The 20947-nt window shown below is 37.0% G+C and overlaps 1 protein-coding gene across 1 annotated transcript in view; it reads left to right on the top strand.

Annotated features, from left to right (window-relative positions):
* Positions 1-1214: 1214 nt before the first annotated feature.
* The window catches only part of AFTPH (aftiphilin), a 48961-nt gene continuing 29228 nt past the window's right edge, over positions 1215-20947 (top strand). The window contains exons 1-3 of the mRNA XM_042782985.1: positions 1215-3134; positions 16446-16597; positions 20490-20616. Coding sequence (XP_042638919.1) covers positions 1215-3134; positions 16446-16597; positions 20490-20616 — 2199 coding nt within the window. The remainder of the gene's footprint in view (positions 3135-16445; positions 16598-20489; positions 20617-20947) is intronic.

The following is a 20947-nucleotide window of genomic DNA, read 5'->3' as shown; positions in this document are numbered from 1 at the left end:
CATAAGAAATTTCATTCTGTAAGTTAGAAGTGACTTCAGGCTTGCAAAACTAGTTGGATTCTATAGTAAACATTTTCCGCATATATCCAGCCTGGCAACTGTTTATGGGCTGATTTCATTCTAGGGCTTTGGTGGCCTGCCTTTGCATTAAATGATAATTGTCTTGTGGCACTTTTGGCTCCTTAGCACAAATGGACAGGATAGCCCAGAAACAATACATCTAAGAAATAATGTGTCAAAATGAAGATATTATAAATCCACGACTGTGAGAAGGATTACTCAATAAATTGTTGTTCTTGTTATGTGCCGTCGAGTCAGCCCCGACTCATAGCGACCCCTCCTTGGGTTTCCGAGGCAGTATCACTACGGAAGTAAGATTGCCCAACCTTCCTTCCGAGGAGTGGCTGGTGGGTAGGATTATGATAATTGGTTGGCTATTTAGAAAAAAATGTATTAAGATCCTTGTTTTATATCATACACCAAAATAAGCTTCAGATACAAATTCAAAAAAATCACTGTAAGATTAGAAATGAATTAACTTGGATCAGAAATGAACATTGAAAAGCAAAGTGAGGAAAATATTTGTAGTAAATATTACCAATACAATTTTCATCTTCTATTTACAAAGAATTAATACAGATCCATAAAAGCACTGAATTCCTGATAAACTTGAAAGAGAGTGTAAGAGAGAAAGCACAAGCCCTGAGATAATTTTGTGGATGTACTTTTGTATGTATATATTTCAAAATTACCTGGAATTCCCAAATTTGATAATGTACTACCAGTGCTCTTCATAATATACACTAGAAAATAATTTGGGGGGGGGGCAGTATACTGTAGCTGTGTATAGTTTTCTCACTTTAAAAAATAATAGTAACTTAAAAGATAGAAAACAGAACAGTGTAAGTTTTCATTGTTTTAAAGAAACTTGAGGAGCCCTGGTTGGTGCAAACATTAAACACTGGACAAGCTGAAAGTTTGGCAGTTCACACCCACCCAGAAGTGCTGCAGAACAGGTCTGGCTGTCTGTTCTGCCCATATGGGGTTGTCATGAGTTAGAATCGACTCGATGGTGGCAGCTAACAACAACAACAAAGTGGCTTTGAGGGAATTTTGAAAGACCTTTTCTGTAATCTGTCCTGTCCAAAATTTATTTATTTGTTTGTTTGTTTATTTTTATAGGTGTAAATTAATTACTGGAAAGGAGTTGAACAATGGAGCCAGACATCATTCGAATGTACTCTTCATCCCCACCACCACTAGACAATGGAGCTGAGGATGATGATGACGATGAATTTGGGGAATTTGGTGGGTTTTCAGAAGTTAGTCCTTCTGGTGTAGGGTTTGTTGATTTTGACACACCAGACTATACTCGTCCCAAGGAAGAGTTTGTACCTTCAAACCATTTTATGCCGATTCATGATTTCTCAGCAAATGTAGATAGCCTTACAAGCTTTAAGCCCATTAAAAATGGTGATAATAAGCACGACCCTCCAGAGTTTTCTGCTCCTGTGAAAGGACATTCTGATGATTTACTTTCTGCCACCAGCAAAGAAATAATTTCATCTAAAACTTTAGATACTTCCATTGATGGCATGGAAAGTCCAGGAGATTTAAATAAAGCAGTGGAGCAGAGACAGAATTTTGGAAAACCTGAAAGTTTCTCTCCAGGAGATTTTAGAACTGATGTGAGTATTGTTCATCAAAACAAGCAGTTAGAGAGCTGCAATGGTGAAAAGCTTCCTTGTCTGGAGATTCTGACTAATGGGTTTGCAGTATTGGAAACTGTAAATCCTCGGGGAACAGATGATCTGGACACTGTAGCTGTTTCAAAGGGACTAAAGCCTCTTAGCACTCATAGCACTGAGTATACTTTAGACTCTGCACCTAGTCCTGCTGAGGAATTTGCAGATTTTGCCACATTTTCCAAAAAGGAAAGGATACAACTAGAAGAAATAGGATGTACAGTTTTAAATGATAAAAAAATACTAACTATTCAAGAAAACAATAAAATTAACAGAATCAATGAACTGAATTCTGTGAAAGAATTGTCTTTGGATAGACGCTTTGACAACAAAGGAGGCTCTGATGGAGAAGATCAGGTTTGTGTTTCAGAAATAAGTGTAGTGAATAACAGAGGTTTCAGTATTGAGAAACAAGGCCCTACAACACCGCAACAGGATGAAATTTTAAATTCAAGTGTCCCATCAAATGCTTGGAGTTTCATCGGCACAGCTGATAATTCAGAAGCCAGTAGGAGAGAACAATGTAAAACTGAAGAAGAACTTGATTTATTTACTTCTAAATGTGGTGACCTGTGCGTGGATTATATTAAAACTAATGATGCTGATAGTGAAGTTGATTCTTCCAAAGAAGAAATTATTTCCCAAAGCCCCAGCATCAATCCAACAGAAGAAAATGTTATAGATGATTCTATAAGTATGAAAAATGGCGATAGTAGTAATGACTTTGTGAGTTGCAATGATACAAATGAGGATGATTTTGGTGACTTTGGCACAGCCAGTGGCACAACTCCACCGTTTGCGACTGGCATGCAAGATTCAATGAGCGATGTCACTTTTGAAGAGTCCTCAGAACACTTTGCACATTTTAGTGAACCAGGTGATGACTTTGGAGAATTTGGGGATACGAATACTATTTCTTGCCAAGAAGAAATTATGTTTACTGAGTCAGACCTAAAACAGACTTCTGATGGTTTATCAGAGGAATGTCAATTGGCAAGGAAGTCTAGTGGGACAGGCATTGAGCCTGTTTCAAAACTGAAAAATGGGCAAGAAGGTGAGTTTGGAGATTTTGATTCTATGCCAGATACTCAAGATGGCTGCAGTACTTTTCAAGACTCTGATGATTTTGCAGACTTTAGTTCAGCTGGTCCTAGTCAGGTTGCAGACTGGAACGCTTTTGAGGATGGAGAGAAAGAGAGTTGCTCGTGGGCTGCTTTTGGAGACCAGCAAGTTACTGTGTCCCATCATCGAAAGGAGGCTTGGCAGTCACATAGGACAGATGAAAATGTCAATACTCCAGGAGCCCCCAAAACTCAGAGTGTCCCTTTAGCAACTTCCAGAGGAGCAGTTACTACTGGCCATTTACAGGAATCAGCCACTTCAGTTCAGGTATTTACTCATTTTCTTTATTTTGTGTGACATATTAATTGCTGTAGAGCTTCTAATTTAGCTTTTCCAAAAATATTTTTTTTTATTGAGGTACTTTATGTTAAAGGAGTCTTTTTTTCTGATAAATATTGCTTGCCTCATTTGTGGGTTAGTTGCATTTTCCACAAGCTTTGGTAAACTAGGCAGTTCTGTAGTAAAACTTGATGTGATTTTTCTTTATCTTAATTAGTTTCTTTAATAGTTACAGAAATTCATCAACTTGGTGTTTTGGTTTGTTTATGAACATAAATAGCTTTTATGTAAAATTTCATTCATTAGCAAGATAACCATTTGAGTAAATCCTTCAGTTTTTTCCTTTATAACGAAGTTAAATAAAGTTAAACTGAGATTTAAAAGATTTTTTTAAACTTTCAGAAAATGATGTCTGTTGATTCTGTTCATCACAGACCTAGGAGATTGAAGTATAGTTTGATTATAGAAGAGAGCAAGCAGAAGTTGAAGCCTTAGCCTGTGCTGAAGGCTGTGGTGAATTGAGATAGAAAAAAAAAATTCTGAAAATGCAGTTTGGACCTCATAATTTAGCAGCCACTTTTAAAAGCCCTAGGATGAGAGAAGGTGTCAATTAAGGTTTACACCTAGAGCAAAAAACAACCAACTATGTTGTTAGGTACCGTCAAATCGATTCTGAGTCATAGTGACCCTATGAGCAATAAGAAGAAAACAGCCATACCTTGACTTATTGTGGTTGTATGTATTTGCTTGCAATTTCTTAAAATGTGTATTTATGTTTACTTTCCTTAGGGCATAAGTTTGTCAGGGAGAATATTTTCACTGCTATCCACACCTCCCCAGCCCCTGTACTTTATCCTTTTTAGTCTACACTCATTTAGAGAAGATTTGATAAGTTTTATTTATTGTGACCTAAAGTAGCCCCAAGAGATGCAATTTGATATCCAGGTTGTTCCCCAGCCTGGAGCTGTACCATGTGCTAATGTCACTTTTCCTCGACCCCAGGGGTCCCTCCCTTGAAAATCACTGCTTTATACTGATAATTGATATTTTTAACAGCTGGTCCACAGGCTTATTTTTCAAAAAATTTTGTTGGGATTTGGGTGAAGTTTACAGAGCAAATTCCTTTTCCATACAGCAGTTCATACACATTTTGTTTCATGACATTGACTGTAGTTTCCCACAATGTTACAGCTCTCTCTTCCCTGTTCCTCCCTGTTGTTACCTCTTCCCTGTACCTAGGTCCTTCTTTCCTCTGTATTCCTGCCATTGCCCTCACTCCCCAGTTAACTTCCTGTGCAAACACTGCTCTTCCATTTTCCCCCAATTGATTGCTCTAAGGAGTGTATCTACCTGATACAAAAATGTTCATCCTCTATGCCTGTCTGTTGTTTGACTGGAAGCCACCAGAATAAGTTCAGTTACAGATCCTAAGGGTAACTAGGGGGTCTCACCAGGCTCTATCCAACCAGTAAATCTGGACTTTTTTCATGATTTTGAGTTTTGGTCCACATTGTTCTCCCACTCTATCCAGGATCTCCTGCACTGATTCCACGGGCTTATTTTAAAGATACTATGAATAAAATCAGAATCTACAAACTTTAGTTTTCTAGTTATCTTCAGTTAAGAAAACCATTAATGAGGGCAGTACAAACAACAAATATGAACCCCTTTGTAAATACAATACTGAGTTGTCAATGAAAGCAAACATGGGTATAGGGACGGATAGATGGGTGAACAAGCTAAACAATTATGTATGTCTAAATGGAGAGTGTATCCAAGATCATATACAGGGTTGGCAGACAATGGGCCTCTCGAAGAGTATGAAGGGATGGACACTGGGAGGAGGTAACTATGGGGAGGAAGTGGGAGGGGAGCTGCTGCATTGTAAATTTTGGTCAATGACATGAGACAAAGTATATGTGAACTGCTGTATGAAAAGTGAATTTACTCTGTAAATCTTCACCCAAATCCTAATTAAAAAAAAAAAAAGAAAAGAAAAGAAAACCATTAATGAATGGAAATATTTCCAAAGTCTGGGTGTTAATTGAAATGGTTATATACTATTCTTTTGATGCCTTTGACACAATAAGATATTAGAGAAATTGTGGTGTTACATCTTGGTGTGCATAACTAATCACTTTTCATTTGGCTTTGTGTGTCTGAATAGTTCTGTTTGCTAATTTCAGTTAATACATGGTGTATTATTCCTATTGAGTAATTTATTATTGAGGCAGAAACTTGTAATTTCAAACAAGGAATGAACTAATTAGAACACAAAGTGAAGAGCATTGGTTTTGACCTAACCATTTCCCTATTTCGTTTCATCTCACTACAAGAGTATAGGGTGGTGACACTGGTATTAGATGATCTTTCATTGGTAGCCTTAGAACTTTAAAAAAATATAACCCCTCAAACAGGAATTCCTTCCATCATTTATGTGTAATTTGTTAGTTGGGATGTAGAGCATAATGAAATATGTGGACTTCTTGGAATCTGACACATCTGCATTTGAGTTTTGACTCAGCTTTTTAAAAAGCTTTATGATTTTGGACAAGTGACTTCTCTGAACTCAGTTGTCTGTACAAAGGAGATAAGTAGTCACCTCAAAGGCACTTGTGAAGATAAAATAGAAAGTAAATGAGAAAATGAGGGGAAAAGCCAATTTGCTAGAAAATTAGAATTTTGTAATATGATTGAGCTTTTGTAAAAATAAAAACTACATAGACACGGTAAGCTGCATTGAGATTTCTGAGATATGTATGAGAACCAATAGGTGAGGTGATTTGGCTTAGGTCTAAGGCTTTTATTTTGTTGGATGAGTTACGCAAATTGAGCAGAATTTTGGAAATTAATGTTGTGGAGTAGAAACTGCTGGAAGGGGCCTGGAATGAGCTGAAAAGAGAAGTTTGGGAAGGAAGTTAGGGTAGGAAAGAGAGTAAGCCCTACTGAGGGGGAGTAGCCAAGTCATAAGTGGGTAAAAATTGCACAGTGACTTTCATTCTTCGCCTGCTGTGGTGAAAGAGACTGGCCGGCAGTCCTTCCTTGGCCTCTGTATTCTGCTGGAAAACTGTACTAATCTAGTCCTCCTATAGAATAATAGATTAATATTTTTCTTAAAATGCTTTTCCTAATTGCTGCAGTGTTGGGGACAGCCCCAAAATCCTCACATATCATTGGCAGTAAAAATTAAGTTTATAATGCTAAAACTTGAAATGATTTATTCTTGTCAAATCCTATCTGGCTGTAACTAATGCCCAGAACAGAGTGCCATCAAGTGGTCTTGTCCCAGTCTTGCTTTCACAAAACATTGTGAGGCTCTTTTAGGATTCAGAACTCAGTAAATGTGGGAACAGTTCTTTGCTTTATGAAGTCAGGCAAATGGTATAGTTGTAATTTCTCATTTCTTCCACTTTTCACTGTATTTGGTATATGACATTGCCCCAGTCCCTATTATTTATTTTAGTACTTTCCTTTTTTTCCAATCTAAAAAAAAAAGAGAGATCTTAAAAATTGTAGTAACTCTATCTTCTTTGATTGTTCAAAGACAATTATTGCAGCTTTGTTACAATCATTTGTTACTTAGGTGGGAAAAAGTCAACCAAGAAGAAATCTTCCATATTTATAAAATATTTTCAGTCACGCTAATTCTCAGATGTGGGCTCAGCAAGCCTCAAGTTCAAGTGTTGATGTAAAAGCTTTATCATGAACGTTTATGGAGAAATAGACATTCTTCCCCCTTGGGTGAATTTTTTTTTTTCCTCCTTAGAACCCCAGAGTTCAATATATTTCATTCTCTTGTCAACATTCTTATAAATTGTTGAGAAAAGTAGTGCTGTATCTCTGTCATACAGATGGGAAAGAAGTCAAAACTGCTTTTCCGTTTTAGAGCTAAGATTTAAAACAAAACAAAATGACAACATCATCAACAGCAAAAAACTTCCTTTAGTTTCAAAGCAGTCCTCTTTTCCAAAAGACTATTATGTATATTGTTGTTGTGATTTTCAATTTTTTTTTTAAATAACTTTCAGTGGTCCAAAAAGGAGTCTGGATTAAAATAGCCAAGATGCCTTTTTCTTCATGTAAAAAGACAATGTCATAAGCACTGCATTTAACCCTGAGCTATTGTAAAATTTAAAAATACTCCTGGATGTTATTTGAGAATTTAGGTAATTGGTAAATAATCTGTTTATATTAATTGGCTGTATGCAAGGAGACTATGAGTCATATTAGCTATCTAATTGATAATACTACTGATAAAATATTACTACTTAAATATTTGTTTTTGAGAACTTTAAAAAGTAAGAGTACCGCAAAAAAAGGAAAAAGAGGAGCATTACCAACGTTTTGGCCAATAGCATTTCTAGATTATTTTAAGTTTGTTTTGTTTACCAGTAAGTCAGTGTTCTCAAACTTAGAACTACATTTTCACCTTCATTTATTTAATCATCTGCACAGGTTTGTGTCACTTTTCCCTTCTGCAGGTGAACACTTGAACTTAAGACTGAAAACAGAAATTTAAGCAACAAGATAAAGGATTGAGAACTTAAGGCTGTGGCTGTATAGCTCTTTGCTTATTTGGATTGCATTTCCTTTGGCTATTTTTCCCTCAAACTTTGACAAACTGTTCTTTGATTCCAAAATAGATAGAAATACTTGATTAGATTTATTCCAGAAATTGTAGAGAGGGGGCAAATATTTTTTTAGTGCACAGTGAATAATATTACAGTTGGTCGTGCTTGTTTTTATACAGCTTGAAAGTAGGGATTGATAAGTATACAAATGTAAATTGTACTTGATATCTTGTTTAATATTTAATGATGGTGAGGCATAAGGTATCATCTTAAATGGAAGATTAAATTACCCAATGGATTTTATGTTTCTTCTAAACTTGCATTTAAGTGCAAGCACCTAGTGCTATCAATATTAAAACTGTTTACATTTATCAACTTTTGTTCCTAAGCAAGAAAGGAAAAAAGAACTGGAAATAGGTTGAAGACATTTTAAGACCTTAAATGCAAGGTACCTTAAAGGAGTAGCCTAGGAACCAGTTCTAGAATCCTGGGTGCTAGTCTACACCCCTTTGAAAAGCTGATTGAGACTTGGAAGACACTTTATCTTTTTATACTTCTATATATAAAAAGACATACATTAAAGTACATCATAGAATGCCATATATCCACATATAACTTTCGGGATTTTTAGAAGACTTGTAACCTGTTTATGACAGGCACACCAGTTGGGAAGCTCTCTGCATTAGGTAATATGGCTAAGTTTCACTAGTGGATAAAATGAAATGGCAGTGTACATACCCAGCGCTTTCTTCCCAACCCCAAGACATGGACATAGGACAGCGGTGGAAGTTGTGGATTTATACAAGATGCTTTGCTCCCATTGATAAATTAAAACATCACATAGTTAATCATTTTTGCTTTCTCAGAAAGGTAATCCAGTTTGGGGGGAATAAAAAGATTTTGGAGATATTGAAGGTAATGAAAGATCCTGATAGGAGAAAAAATAGAAGATTGGAAAAGAGGAAAATGCTATGAAAGCCAGGGCCTCATGATGACTTTTTTGGGGACCCTCCTCCTCCATTTATTTGTATATGTGTGTGTGTATATGTATATACATATATATACATATATCTATATCTGTAGGTAGATAAATATGTGTGTGTGTATATATATATGAAATAGGAGCTCTGATAGCATAGTGCCTAAGGCACTTGACTGCTAACCAGAAGGCTGGCAGTTCAAACCCACCAGCCACTCCTTGGAAAGAAGATTGGGCAGTCTGCTTCCATAGAGATACTGCCTCGGAAACCTGAGGAGGGGTCACTATGAGTCGAATCGACTCAACGGCAGTGAATTTGGTGGGTTTATATACACACGCACACACATACATATAAAATGATGGCCCTGTGGTTTAACCATGGAGCAGCTGTAAAGATTAACTGCCTTGGAAACTCTGTGGGACAGTTCTATTCTGTCCCAAAGGGTTGTTATGAGTCAGAGTCTACTTGATGACAGTGGGTGGATTTTTTTGGTGGTGCGGTGGTAACAGGTAAGCAATTTGAACCCACCAGTTGATCTATGGGAGAAAGATGTGGCTATCTGCTTCTGTAAAGATTACAACCTTGGAAACCCGTGAGGCTGTTCTTCTCTGTCCTATAGGGTCACTATGAGTTGGAATTGACTCAATAGCAAGGGCAATGGATCTCTCTCTCTCTCTGTATATGTATATGTGTGTGTGTGTATATATATATGAAATAGGAGCTCTGATAGCATAGTGCCTAAGGCACTTGACTGCTAACCAGAAGGCTGGCGGTTCAAACCCACTAGCCACTCCTCGGAAGGAAGGTTGGGCAATCCTACTTCCGTAGTGATACTGCCTCGGAAACCCAAGGAGGGGTCGCTATGAGTCGGGACCAACTCGACGGCAAAACAACAGCAACAACATATATGTATGTATGTATAAAACAAAAAAACCAAAACCGAACTCACTGCCATCGAGTTGGATCCAACTCTTAGTGACCCCTCCTTGGGTTTCTGAGGCAGTATCATGGTGGAAGTAGATTCCTTCCGAGGCGTGACTGGTGGGTTTGAACTGCCACCCTCCTGGTTAGAAGTCATATTCCTTAGGCACTGCACCACCAGAGCTCCCATATATATGTATGTGTATGTGTGTGTGTGTGTGTATACATACACACTTTTATTTATGTATACCCACCAGTCACTCCTCGGAAGGAAGGTTGGGCAATCTGCTTCCGTAGTGATACCTCCTCAGAAATCCAAGGAGGGGTCGCTATGAGTCAGGTCTGACTCAATGGTACATAACAACAACATATATATAAAATTTCTATTTTATGACTGTGTTAATATAAAGATACATTAACTATTAAAACATTATCATGGACTCATAAAAGTTTCGTGAGTCCTGGGCCTTGTGCCTACTGAGTAAGTTGGCTCTGGGTATATATAGTAGTTAAAAACAGCGCTTTAGGGTGACACTGAGGAGCTTTGGTGGCATAATAGGTAAGGCGTTTGGCTGCTAACCAGATGGTCGGCAGTTCAAACCCACCAGCTGCTCTGAGGGAGGAAGATGAGGCATTCTACTTGACATAAAGATTTACAGCCTTGGAAACTCAATGGGGGTTTGCTATGAATCAGAATTGACTCAGTGGCAGTAGGCTTGGGGGTTTTTTTTGAGGCTGAGTATCACAATGCTAGCTAGATTCCAGTCCATGTATTAGCACTGACTTGCATTAGTAGTTTTCTTAAGCCTCAGATTTAGATAGTAATAGTAATACTTACTTCAGAGCTCTCACTATGCAGACAAAACAAAATTGTGCATGTGAACAGGTGCTTATAACACAGTTAATGGATAACCTCAGAGATGAACTTTTTGGAAAATGGTTTTCAAAAAGTATAGGAAACAGTGCTGCCAATTGGATATTATAAAAAACCTTGGGAAGGTAATGAAGAAAACAGAATTTGTGTAGGAGTGCCCTCAGTTCTGGCCCTTGTCAATATACTCCCCTGTCCAGCTATTTTGAGAGCAAAAGCTGCCACTCTGGGCTAGTTCCTGTTCTCAGAATAGTTATGACAGGTAGGAGCTCTTCTGATCACAAGTGCAGTTCAGCAAGTAGGAGACGTGTCCTCCTTTGGCATTATAGCATTAGATGCTAATAGAGAAAAATCCGGAGAGCCCAGCACCTGCCTTAAGAGCATTTGACTTCAGCCTGTCATTTATCAGGGCCTGAGTTCTTAAAATGTTTAACAGACAGATGTGCTCCTGTTTGCCAGTCTTAGAACTTGATACATGCATGAATAGAAGGACATGACTGAGTTACATAAACTGGTATTCAGCTAACCGGTCATCAATTTCTTTATTCCAAATTAGAAAAACTGATGATTATTGATTCTCTGGAGTTGGTGTTTATAATTCACGTTGTTGTTATGTACCATCGAGTCAGCCCTGACTCATAGCAATTTATGTGAATATGATTTTGTTTCCTAGTTAGTTAGTTAATATTGTAACCTTAGTTAAATATTTAGTTAAGTGTGTGCATGCTTTTTTCTAGCCATTATACTCATTTAGAGTACAGCACTGGACCTTCAGTAAAAATTTAGAATTTGCTTTATTGAAAACTAACGTAGTGTTAGATGAAATAGTTTGCTTTTTAAAATATAGTCATCAACTTTGCAGTTAACAGTGAATCCCTTCTCTAATGGGTGGAATTATTTAAAATACCACAAAAAGTGGGTGAAAGCACGATTTGGAGAAAAGAATGCAGGCTTTGAAGTTGGACTATGGATTCGATCCTCGATGTGCAACCGAGCAGGAGTTGTGACTGTGGTTAGTCTTCTTAGTCTCTCTGGGCTTCAGTTTCTTCCTCTGTAATGTGAAAGTAACAGTACTTGAACTTTTTTTTTTTTTTTTCTTTTAAAAAAAAAAGATTCATCATGTAGTATATGTACAGTGTCAAGCAAAGCACCTAGTGCATAGAAGACATTCAGCTGTTGTTATTTATATATGTTGTAATACCCAACCTACCTACAAAAATAGTTCAGATGGCTTACAATAAGATATATTTCTGTAAGTAGAGCAAATATGCCCCCTGCAGTCTCAAATAAAAGTCATATTCTTTTTTTAAAGTCCAGTTCACACTGATTTAGTTAGCATTTATGGAATACTAACTATACAGAAATCTAGATACTAGAAATTCAAGAATTAGACATAATCCCTGCCCTCAAGGCTTCTGTAGTTTTTAGAACTCAGACTTCACATTGCTCTGCCAACAATATATTATAGTAGTTAAGAATACAGACTCTGAAGCTATACTTCTTGGGTTCACGTTCTTCCTCCCCACTTAAAATTCATGTGACTGTGGGCAAGTTACTTAATCTATCTGTGCTCTGTTTTCCTCATCTATAAAATGGTGGTAATAGTATTACTGTTAGCGCCTTCATATGGTTCCTTAGACTTAAATGAGTTTGTATGTGTAAAATATTTAGAATAATGCCTGGCCCACGGTGAGCACTGTGTACACATTAAACAGAAACCCTAATACTCCATATCCACCTTTTGTAGTTTCTGACCACGTTTTTGAGAACCTTCTTTCCACCTTTTGTTGAATTTGACCCTCAGTTTCTTGAACTGTATTGATCTCATATGCTTACATACACTGCCTTATCTGCATGGAAAAACTAGAGTTCACCCAGGCTGACGATACCACAAATTCCAAATAATGGAGTATAATTATTTTTGAAATTTTACATCTAATACAAATTCACATGCCCTGTTACATATTATTGACTTCTTTTTCTGAGTTAATCAGATACAAGTTTAAAAATTTGGTGGTATTCCCATTTATTCAAAACCAGTGATAGACGTCCTATAGTAGCTAAATACTTTATGTAGAAACAGGAATTCATTTAAGAAGTAGTAATATAAACAAAGTTTCTTCTTACTCATCCAGAATAAATCCATGTTTAAATAATACTTTGCCTTATTGACTTTGTAGTTATAATGTAATACTAATTTTATTACTTAATTTGGTCTAAGCTTGTTGCACATATTAAACTATCCTTAGATCATAATGTTGAGAGAAAAACTATATATACTTAAAAACAATTAAAATTATTCAGTAAATTTACCACATACAATGAAACTTTTGCCTGTATCACAGCTTCGATACATATTTTATCTCATATGCTCAAATATTATGCTCAAAATGATGACTTTTAAAAAATTTAGTGTCTGATTACAGTCCAGTTTTAGAAAATTAGGTTCTTGAAAGAAGCTTGTCTACTTGGTAACAAAAGAATTATTCCTGTCTGTGGTAGATTAATTTCTCTTCTTCCCAGCATTATGTTATTTTCTTACCTGTTATACTTATCAAGTTTTGGACTATGCCCTAACATGTTGTTGAACTTTGAACTTTATTTTGCTTTTTTGAAAAAAAAAAAAAAAAAGTGCTTTTAAGCATTCCTAACATTATGGTTTATATACTTTGTATTTCATAATGTAATCAGGATTTAAGACACAAACACCAGGTCAGTCAAAATGGTCACTAATTTCTAATATTTCCACAAGGAGTAGCAATAAGAGTTCTATTTATATTAAAAAAAAAAAAAAAAACTCACTGTGTTGAGTGGAATCTGACTCATAGTGGCCCCTCTTTGAGTTTCCGAGGCTGTATCACTATGGGAGTAGATAGCCCAGTCTTTCTTTGGAGTAGTGACTGGTGGGTTTGAACCACCAGCCTTCTGGTTAGCAGTCAAATGCCTTTGACACTATGCCACCAGAGCTCCTAAAAGGCTGTGAAAATAGATATTTTAGAACTAACCCCACCCCCCAACTCAATAGGAAGGTCTCTGGAAGGATACAGATAACTTGAATTATTTAATTTCTCATTCTTTCATAATGGTAGATAGAAATTGTTAAATTGAGATATAGGTACTTTCATAATGATTTAAAGTACTAAATATCAATAGAGAAACATCCTTAGTGAGCTTCAAGCCTAGTTTTAACATTTATTTTATTCCCTGGCAAACCACTGTGTCTTTTTGTATCATCTGTATAAGAGCAATAGTAGTAGTAAAAGCTACCACCCCTTGAGCAGCATACTAGGTGCTAAGTATTTAATCCTCTAATTCTACATCCATCCTGTGAAGTAAGCCCTGATATCTCCAGTTTATAAATGCAGAAACTGAGTCTCAGCCCTTGGGTCCACAGCTGTCTATTGAATTGTTGTAATTCCATCAATCATTTACCTACTCCAATGCATAGTGGTAAATGAAATGTGGCATTATTTATTATCATGAGCAAGATAGTAATAAGAAACTTATTTTAAAGGATACCCTTACCATCACACTGGCTTTGTGATAGCTAAAAGTTGATTTTGTTTTAAAAGTAAACGTCAGAGCCAGTTTTATGTTAATCATAATCTTTGCTAATTCTTTTAGCCACTTAGCTGAATTCTTTGCAGTGGGCAATGCTGTTCAGTTAGTGAGTAGACTCTGGTTATTTGAATCTAGTTAGTTATTATTGCTCTGTCTCAGGGACTGGCAGACTGTAACCCATGGGACAAATCTGTCTTGTCACCTGTTTTGTATATGAAATTTTACTGGAACTCATCTACATTTATTTGTTTATGGGTAGCCTGCAGAGCCTAAAATCTTTACTGTCTAGCCTTATATAGAAAAGAGTCTCTGCCCTTGCTGTCTTCTGCCTCATTCAACAAAAGATTTGAAGTAATCAAATTTAGTATCTACTCCTAAAGAGATACAGAACTTTCTTTTTAAATTTCAGTGTCATGTACAGTGAAACCTGTGAGAGCCAGAATTCAGCAAGACTACCTTGTTTTTCCCGGTCTCACAAGTTTCCTGCCTTTGACAGTGCAGTCTTACACTTTTCTTTCGCTCATTTTAGTGGAAGATATTTGTGTTTTCCTTCTCTAACAGGTTTCCGCCTCACATGTGTTCTGGCTTTCACAGGTTTTACTGTATATCTTTCATGGAAAACAGAAAGTAAAAATTGAAGTGGTATGATTAAGTTAATGGTTAGTTTCTTCCAGGACATTCTACTAATTTGAGAATTTGCTCACTGCTTAACCAACAACCTGGTATAGCTCAATATAAGTGAATGTGTAGTAAAGTCATTTCTTTCTTCCTTTGATAAAACATTTTTGTTTCTATTCCATTAAAAGAGTAACAAAGAGGATACAAGAGTCTGTTTTAATTTACAGAGAAATAAAATGTAGTTATGTGTGAGTTTTTGTTTACCTTCCCTACCCAGGAGGAGCCAGCGCTGCATCATGTTTCCAATTAGATGGTTATCTGATCCCTTTCAAAGTCAGGTCTGTCCTTACCCCTCTGTTGAAGAGAGTAAATGCTGCATCCCCTTGATGCACTCAGGTTTCATAAGCCTTGGGATCTTGAGCCTCCCCTTTACTTTAGGTTTCATAATTGATAGTAAGAAGCTTTTCCCATATCATACACAGGAATATAATGAAGGTGTTAGAGTAACTTATGTAGAGTTAACATAAGAGTACCCTGAGATTAATTATGCACTGCTGAGCTTTTTGCCCCGATTCAGCATCCAAAGAGATATTTGGGTTTGGAAAATATGTTTGTGAAAATTTTTCCATTTCTTTTTAATTTCCTTGGTTGCTTTCTATACTACACAACAGAAATCAAGTATTAACTTGTACTTTGTTACTTGGCAGGTAGTACAACCATGATGTGTCATGTTCTTGTTCACCGAGTGCCATTTCAATAGTACAATTCATCTTACAGAGGATTTATTAAGAGTTTGTATTCCTATTTGATGTTTAAGTAGTAAATTGTACTAAATTGAAAGCTACCTGAAATACAATTAGAAAAGAGGGAATAAATTGTATATGAGGTTGTACCTGTAGATTAAATCTAGTAGCACCGCAAAAATGTAAATTAATTTAAATCCAACAAATTTTAATTAATGAAAATACTCCAGATTTATCAGTCTGAACTTGGTAAAAATACTCTAGAGAATATTCAGGCTTTGTTTGTAGAGAAGGTAGTTTTCTATTCAAATACACACACACACACATACGTACCATAGAAGAGTAGTAGATAGATGGAATTTCTAAAAGATAATTCAGTTCACCAAAATGATAAATGTGCTGTTGGATTCCTTGTGTAAAAATTGAGATATTCTTTCCTACTTTGGTTTGTACTGATAACTGCAGAGAGATTTTTTTAAAGCGTGTCAAAATTCAAGTATCTATGTCCAAGAGAAGAGTTCTTATTCAGTGTTGATAGCATGATACTTTTCAGAATCATCCAATCTTACTGTTCCTAATTGCAAAGTACAAAAGTGGTAGTAAGAGCTAGTCCAGGGTGATGAAAAGAATATGCATGCAGGCTGTTAAGTTGGGTTGTTTTGTTTTGAGCAGATTATTCAAACTTTGAGATTGCCTTTTCACTATACAACTGTGTAATATTTCTTCTTTATAGAATTTGGAAATGGATTAAATGTGATAATATTTGTAAAGTACCAGGTATGGTGTTTGGCGTGTAGCTACATGTATTTGGCACCTACTGTATCATCACCATGATTATTTAAAGTAATCTAACATTTAAAGCAAGTGTTCTATGAATAGTAATGTTCCTTTCATTCAGGGTTTCCTGTACCTGATGGTGATTTCCCTCCCTCTGTCACAGTAATGGAGGGTGGGGCTGGGGTGTTACTGATAAAACTATAGCATTATTAAAATTAGAGAAATGAAAATAATCTTTTGGGGGTGTTTTGATTCAGACAGCTTTACTAAACCGCCTGGAGCGAATTTTTGAAGGATGTTTTCCTTCTATATCTGTCCCTGATGCTGAAGAGGAAGTTACTTCTCTGAAGCACTTGCTGGAAACAAGCACCTTGCCAATAAAAACAAGAGAGGCCTTAGCTGAAAGTGGGTAAGTAGTAGACAATTTTTGGATCATGTGTATTTTTGTTAGTTTCAGCGGTTCCAATTTATATTAGGCACTGAGCCACCACAGCTCCCAATTTATAAGCCTACCTTAAAACATTAAGCTTTAAAAAAAAAAAAAAAAAAATCAAATCTTAAAACATTAAACTTACAATGAAATGTTCCTGCCTCTACTTTTAAGCTGTTTCTTTTGATAGTTCTAAATTGACATTCTACTCGATCTATTATGTATCTCTTGACTTCATAGTATGATACAAATTTTGATTATACCTACTTTTGCCTCCTTTCATCCTCCCAGTATACTCCCAATCACAGTTTTTAATTAAATTATAATTTGGTGTTTCATTATTACAATTATGTAAATATTCTTTACTGCTAAATCACTGTGGCTTAGCGCCTAAGGCATTTGACTGGTAACCAGAAGGCTGGTGCTTCAAACCCCCCAGCCACTCCTCGGAAGGAAGGTTGGGCAATCTTCTCGCATAGTGATACCGCTCGGAAACCCAAGGGAGGGGTCGCTATGAGTCAGATCCCACTCGACAGCAGTGGATTGTTTGTTGTTGTAAACCACTGTTTCCTTTATATGTAATATACCTTTTTCCCAGACTTAACAACTGCCGTTCTCTGCCCCACCCCCCAAATTTACTGAATCTTTATATATAAGGAGCTGTGGTGGTACAGTGGTCAAGGCATTCAGCAACTAACCAAAAAAGTTTAGCAGTTCAAATCCACCAGCCACTCTGCAGGACAAGGATGAGGCTTCCATAAAGATTTATAGCCTTAGAAACCCTATCAGGCAGTTTCTACTCTCTCCTGTAGGGTTGCTATGAGTCAGAGTGGCTCCATGGCAATGAATTTCCATATCCTCCAACAGTCTGTTAATACAGTTTTATTTGTGATCAAACCTCTTAGGCTGTATGCTCAATGGAGCATTTTCTGTTTTGATCTTGAATCATTTCAACCATGGCTTCTCACATGTGTTGTACTTCCCTCACTGAGATCCTGTTTTGGTAGAGCACATTCTCTCATAGCTTAACTGTTGATTGGGCTGCATGGGGGGTGGTAGAAATTTTTGTTTTATTTTATCCTCACATTAAACTTACAGTTTAGAATCTTTTCATTATTGCTGGTATTAGAAATTTCACAATGAAGTATCTTGACGCTTTTTTTTTTTTTACTTAATTGAGCTGGATATTAGGTAAAACCTTTCAATCTAGAGGATCTATTCTTTAGTATTAGATACCTTATGCTCAAAAACAAAAACCCAAACTCACTGCCATTGATTCAGTTCTGACTCATAGCAACCCCCTTTGGGTTTCCGAGGTGGTAAATCTTTACAGAAGTAGATTGCCCAGTCTTTCTTCCATAGAGTGGCTGGTGTGATTGAACCACCAACCATCTGATTAGCACTCAAATGCCTTATGCACTGTGCCACCAGAGCTCCTTTTCCTTATACTAGTACTCTGATGATTGTTTTCTATTGTCTCTAGTTTTCTCTTTCTAGAATTCCTATTAGTTGGATGTTAAAAGTTCTTACTTTAATTTTAAAGTTATTCTTACTCCTGGGCTGTTCTCTTGCATCTTAACCCTCTCCCTCTACAGGTCTCTCCTTCTACTATTCTGCTAAGTCAGTTACTATTCCTTCGTTATATGTGACCTTAATATTTGTGGGTTAGGGTCTTAAGTACCTTTTAATTTAATTGAAAATAGAGATTGTGTTGCTGGTCCTTTTTTTTTATTGTGGGGTGATTTCTGAGAATAAAGAGGACAGAAAAGTTTACATTTCTGCCATTTTAAAACTGCTTAGGTTTTTTTTTTTTTAAAGATGTACTAGTTATACAGATAGAGATTCAAAAAATTCAAACTCTAGGGACCCAATAATCTCTCTCCAAGGGATTAATTCTAAGGAATTCATGCAGTGTGCAACAGCACATACCATAAAATGCAGGAAGGTGTATTTATTGCCTTGCTGTGAAAATGGTGTGGTACCCTCTAACTTCACAAGGGGGAAAGAGAATCAAGATTGATTGTCAGCCCAAAGCTGATTTCTATGAGGTAAAAGTCACACATACTCCTCCAGCCTTTTTTTTTTGGGGGGGGGGGTTATTTAGGAAAGTAATAGGTTACAATTCAGCATCACAATCAACAAGCTACAACTTGGGATCAGGATCAGGACAAACTCTCCCTTCTTCAGTGCAGGACAGCTCTGCCAGCTCCTCTCAGCTTTGTAAGGCTTCTTTCAGCCACCTGAGGACAGGCCTCTTCTCTTGGCCCTTTGCCTTGCTTAGGCCTTTGCCCTGTTCAGACGAGTGTTACAGAGCTCTTTAGCTCCTCAGCTAAGTGCCCAGAGGCACTCTGCTCTACCAGGAAGCCTCATGTCCAAAGACACTCACCTCTTATTCCGTGGGTCGGCATACACACTAGAGCTGCCTTGCTCTGTAGGCTAGGAAGCCCACTGTGCCATCTCACACTAGTTTCCTGGTTGGTTCTTTTACCAGCATTTTTTTTTGCCACTTCTCACTATCTTGTGCTGTTTCTGGTGTTACCACTCGTGCCCCCCCCCCCAAGAAGTTCTTAGTGCAATGACCCTGGATTCTGAGGACATGCTCCACTCCTGGCTCTCCTTTCTTGATGGTAGTGAGGTAGTGAGATCCCCCTGTAAGTTAGAATCAACTTGATAGCAGTGGGTTTATTTTTTGGTTTAGTGAGATCCTCTCTCTCAGCCTCTGGGATGACTCGTTTTAAGCCTAGTAGGATGGCAAGAGGAGTTCTGGTAGCATAGTGCCTAAGGTACTTGACTACTAACCAGAAGGCTGGTGGTTCAAACCCACCAGCCACTCCTTGGAAGGAAGGTTGGGCAATCTACTTCCGAAGTGATACCTACTGCCTTGGAAACCCAAGGAGGGGTCGCTGTGAGTCGGGGCCACCTTGACGGCACATAACAACAACAACAGGATGGCAAGAGTGATAGGTCCCCCTGTTAGGGTTCCATACACTTTATTTGCATGGCGCCTCCTCCACAAGGGTCCCATGAGCATTATTTGCATTAGCAGCAAGCTGTCCAATCCCCTTGGTGGCCACAAGCACCTAATATACATTAAAAAACCCACTGCCATCCAGTGGTTTACAACTCATTGTGACTCTATAGGACAAAGTAGAATTGCCCCATAGGGTTTCCAAGGCTGTAAATCTTTATGGAAGCAGATTGCCTCATCTTTCTTCTGTGGTTTCAAACTGCTGACCTTTTTGGTTAGCAGCCAAATGTGTTAACCAGTGTGCCACCAGAATTCCTTAATTTGCACAGTCTCACCTAAACGTGTGGAGTCACAAAGACTGTGGCTAGAAGGGCCATATTAAATAATTCACTGCACCACACTACTAACAATAAGAGTCAAACAGTGAAAACAATTTCTATAAAACTGTAGGACAGTAGCTAAATAAATAATGGCAGCCATTAAGAAAGATACATATGTAGACTAGGAAATAAAAAAAGAATACAATTTATATATGTTGCTGTAACCAACTGGGTGTTTGTAAACCAAGACTCAAGGACAAAACACAGATACTGGATTGCTGTATTAAGATGGTGGGGTATGAATGATTTTTTTGCTGCCTTTAATTTTCTTTTAAAAAACAGTAAAAAAAGAATAACATCCAGGTTAAATTTCTGCTTGATCTGTTCCAAATTTGTTTAACTTATAGTCATTACTTTCCTAATGACTGTAAGTGTTGACTGTTGGTTCTGTGCATATAATAGTTGTATGCTCATTTTAGACACAAGGTTACTGCAATATATAATACGTTATAGTCATTAAAAGTAGAATGTATGATGAAAGCTGTGAAGTAACCTGTTGGTGGCTTCATTGTGAACTTTGCAGGGAACTGCTGGATGTGTGGGCTGAGCTTCAGGATATCCACGATGCACATGGCTTGCGATATCAGTGGGGCGGTTCCCATAGTAACAAGAAGCTTTTGTGCTCTTTGGGAATAGACACCCGAAACATTGTGAGTTTGTTAGTGTCTTTAAAAATCCTTTAATCAACCTATGAATTTTTTAAAACTCTGTTGCAGTCTTATTCAATATATGATAAACTGGTTCCTCAGAGAAATAAATAATAGTTTGTTTAAATATTCATATGTTTTGAATATGCCAACTTTTAAATATAAATCCACCTGAACTTTTCTCTATAATTGGTGTTTATTATTTTTATTTTTATTTATTTTGTTTTTTATTGTTTTTCTTTTTTTAATTTTATTTTGATTTGGGTGAAGATTTACAGAGTAAATTCACTTTTCATACAGCAGTTCACATATACTTTGTCTCATGTCATTGACC

The sequence above is a fragment of the Orycteropus afer genome, unplaced genomic scaffold (assembly GCF_000298275.1).
Source record: "Orycteropus afer afer isolate SDZICR_OR568_19922 unplaced genomic scaffold, OryAfe1.0 scaffold00559, whole genome shotgun sequence".
Classification (NCBI taxonomy): Eukaryota; Metazoa; Chordata; class Mammalia; order Tubulidentata; family Orycteropodidae; genus Orycteropus; species Orycteropus afer.
The sequence above is the reverse complement of the archived record's forward strand: the minus strand, read 5'-3'. Positions and strand labels throughout refer to the sequence as shown.